The sequence below is a fragment of the Antrostomus carolinensis genome, unplaced genomic scaffold (genome assembly GCF_000700745.2).
Source record: "Antrostomus carolinensis isolate BGI_N321 unplaced genomic scaffold, ASM70074v2 scaffold37452, whole genome shotgun sequence".
NCBI classification, from domain to species: Eukaryota; Metazoa; Chordata; class Aves; order Caprimulgiformes; family Caprimulgidae; genus Antrostomus; species Antrostomus carolinensis.
In genome coordinates this window covers 1-1,480 of record NW_010302322.1, presented here as the reverse complement: position 1 = coordinate 1,480, position 1,480 = coordinate 1, and the positions used below count along the sequence as shown (strand labels likewise).

Sequence of the window (1,480 nt, the reverse complement as noted above, 5' to 3'; positions counted from 1 at the left end):
AAGCGGGGTGGGTGCTGCCACCCCCCAGACACTGTTCCCTGCGGAGGAGCCTGTCACCCCCAGGGAGTCCCAGTGGGGACAATGGCATGGCCGGGGAGGGCAGGGGACACTGAGGGGACACCCCAAGGCACCCCAGAGACATGGCAGGGCTCGTTTCCATGGCCAAGGAAAGGACTGAGGGGACCCTTGGGGACACGTCGGGGCAGCACGGGTGTGGGGACAGAGAGTGTCCCCAGCGCTGGGAGAAGGACAGAGCACCCGGGGGAGCACCCAGAGCCCGTCACTGACACTGGGGGAAGGATGGGGCACCCTGGGGGTGCATCTCCAGGGCTGGGAGCAGGACAGAGCACCCGGGGGAGCACCCAGAGCCCATCGGGTCACTGGGAGAAGGACAGGGCACCCTGAGGGTGCATGTCTGTGACCAGGAGAAGGATGTGGCACCCTGGGGACCCACCCAGAGCCCATCACTGCCAGCGGGAGAGGGACGGAGCAGCCCGGGGGTGCAGCTCTGGGGCCAGGAGGAGGACAGGACACCCCAGGGGTACATCTTCATGGCCGGGAGAAGGATGTGGCACCTCAGGGACGCACCCAGAGCCCATCATTGCCCACGGGAGAAGGATGTGACACCCTGGGGATGGGAAAAGGCTGGAGCACCCCGGGGAAGCACCCAGAAAGCCCCTCATCAGCACCAGGAGAAGGATGGAGCACCCTGAGGATGCATCTTTGGGACCAGGAGGAGGATGGAGCACCCTGAGGATGCATCTTTGGGACCAGGAGGAGGATGGAGCACCCTGAGGATGCATCTTTGGGACCAGGAGGAGGATGGAGCACCCTGAGGATGCATCTTTGGGACCAGGAGGAGGATGGAGCACCCTGAGGATGCATCTTTGGGGCCAGGAGGAGGATGGAGCACCCTGAGGATGCATCTTTGGGACCAGGAGGAGGATGGAGCACCCTGAGGATGCATCTTTGGGGCCAGGAGGAGGATGGAGCACCCTGAGGATGCATCTTTGGGGCCAGGAGAAGGATGGAGCACCCTGAAGATTCACCCTGGGTGCCAAGTAAAAGACGTGGCACCCTGAGGAAGCACCCAGCACCCTTCTCCAGGTCTTTAGGGGGGGTTTCCATCCCCGTGGTGGGGCTGGTAGCCAGGTTGGCCAGCCCTTACCTGCCCGTTCTTGCAGAGGTCGGCCCACATGCTGGTGCCGTCGCCGCCGCGCATGAGGACGTGGTAGGTGAAGAAGTAGGTGCCGGGGCGCGCACCGGGCAGGTGAACTTGCCGCTGGCCGGGTCGTAGTGGTTGCCCAGGTTGGTCACCACGTCGTCGAACTTGAGGACCTCGTAGCCCTCGTGGGGGTTCTTGAGGCCGGCGTAGAAGGCGACACGCGGCACCGTGCTGTAGGTAGCCGCGCTCACCGCACCCGTAGCCCCCGGTCCCGGTAATCCCGGTGGTCCCGGTCGTCCTACTTCACCCCGTGCC

At 64.7% G+C, this 1,480-nt stretch overlaps 1 protein-coding gene across 1 annotated transcript; it reads right to left on the bottom strand.

The window, feature by feature from the left end:
- Positions 1-1,111: 1,111 nt before the first annotated feature.
- Positions 1,112-1,473, bottom strand: LOC104521690 (C1q-related factor-like; the record flags this gene model as incomplete). Its single annotated transcript, XM_010163766.1, is given in 2 exon segments — positions 1,112-1,258; positions 1,261-1,473. Coding segments are annotated over 2 exon segments (360 nt in total), but the record flags the coding sequence as incomplete, so codon positions are not given.
- Between the last annotated feature and the right edge of the window lie 7 nt (positions 1,474-1,480).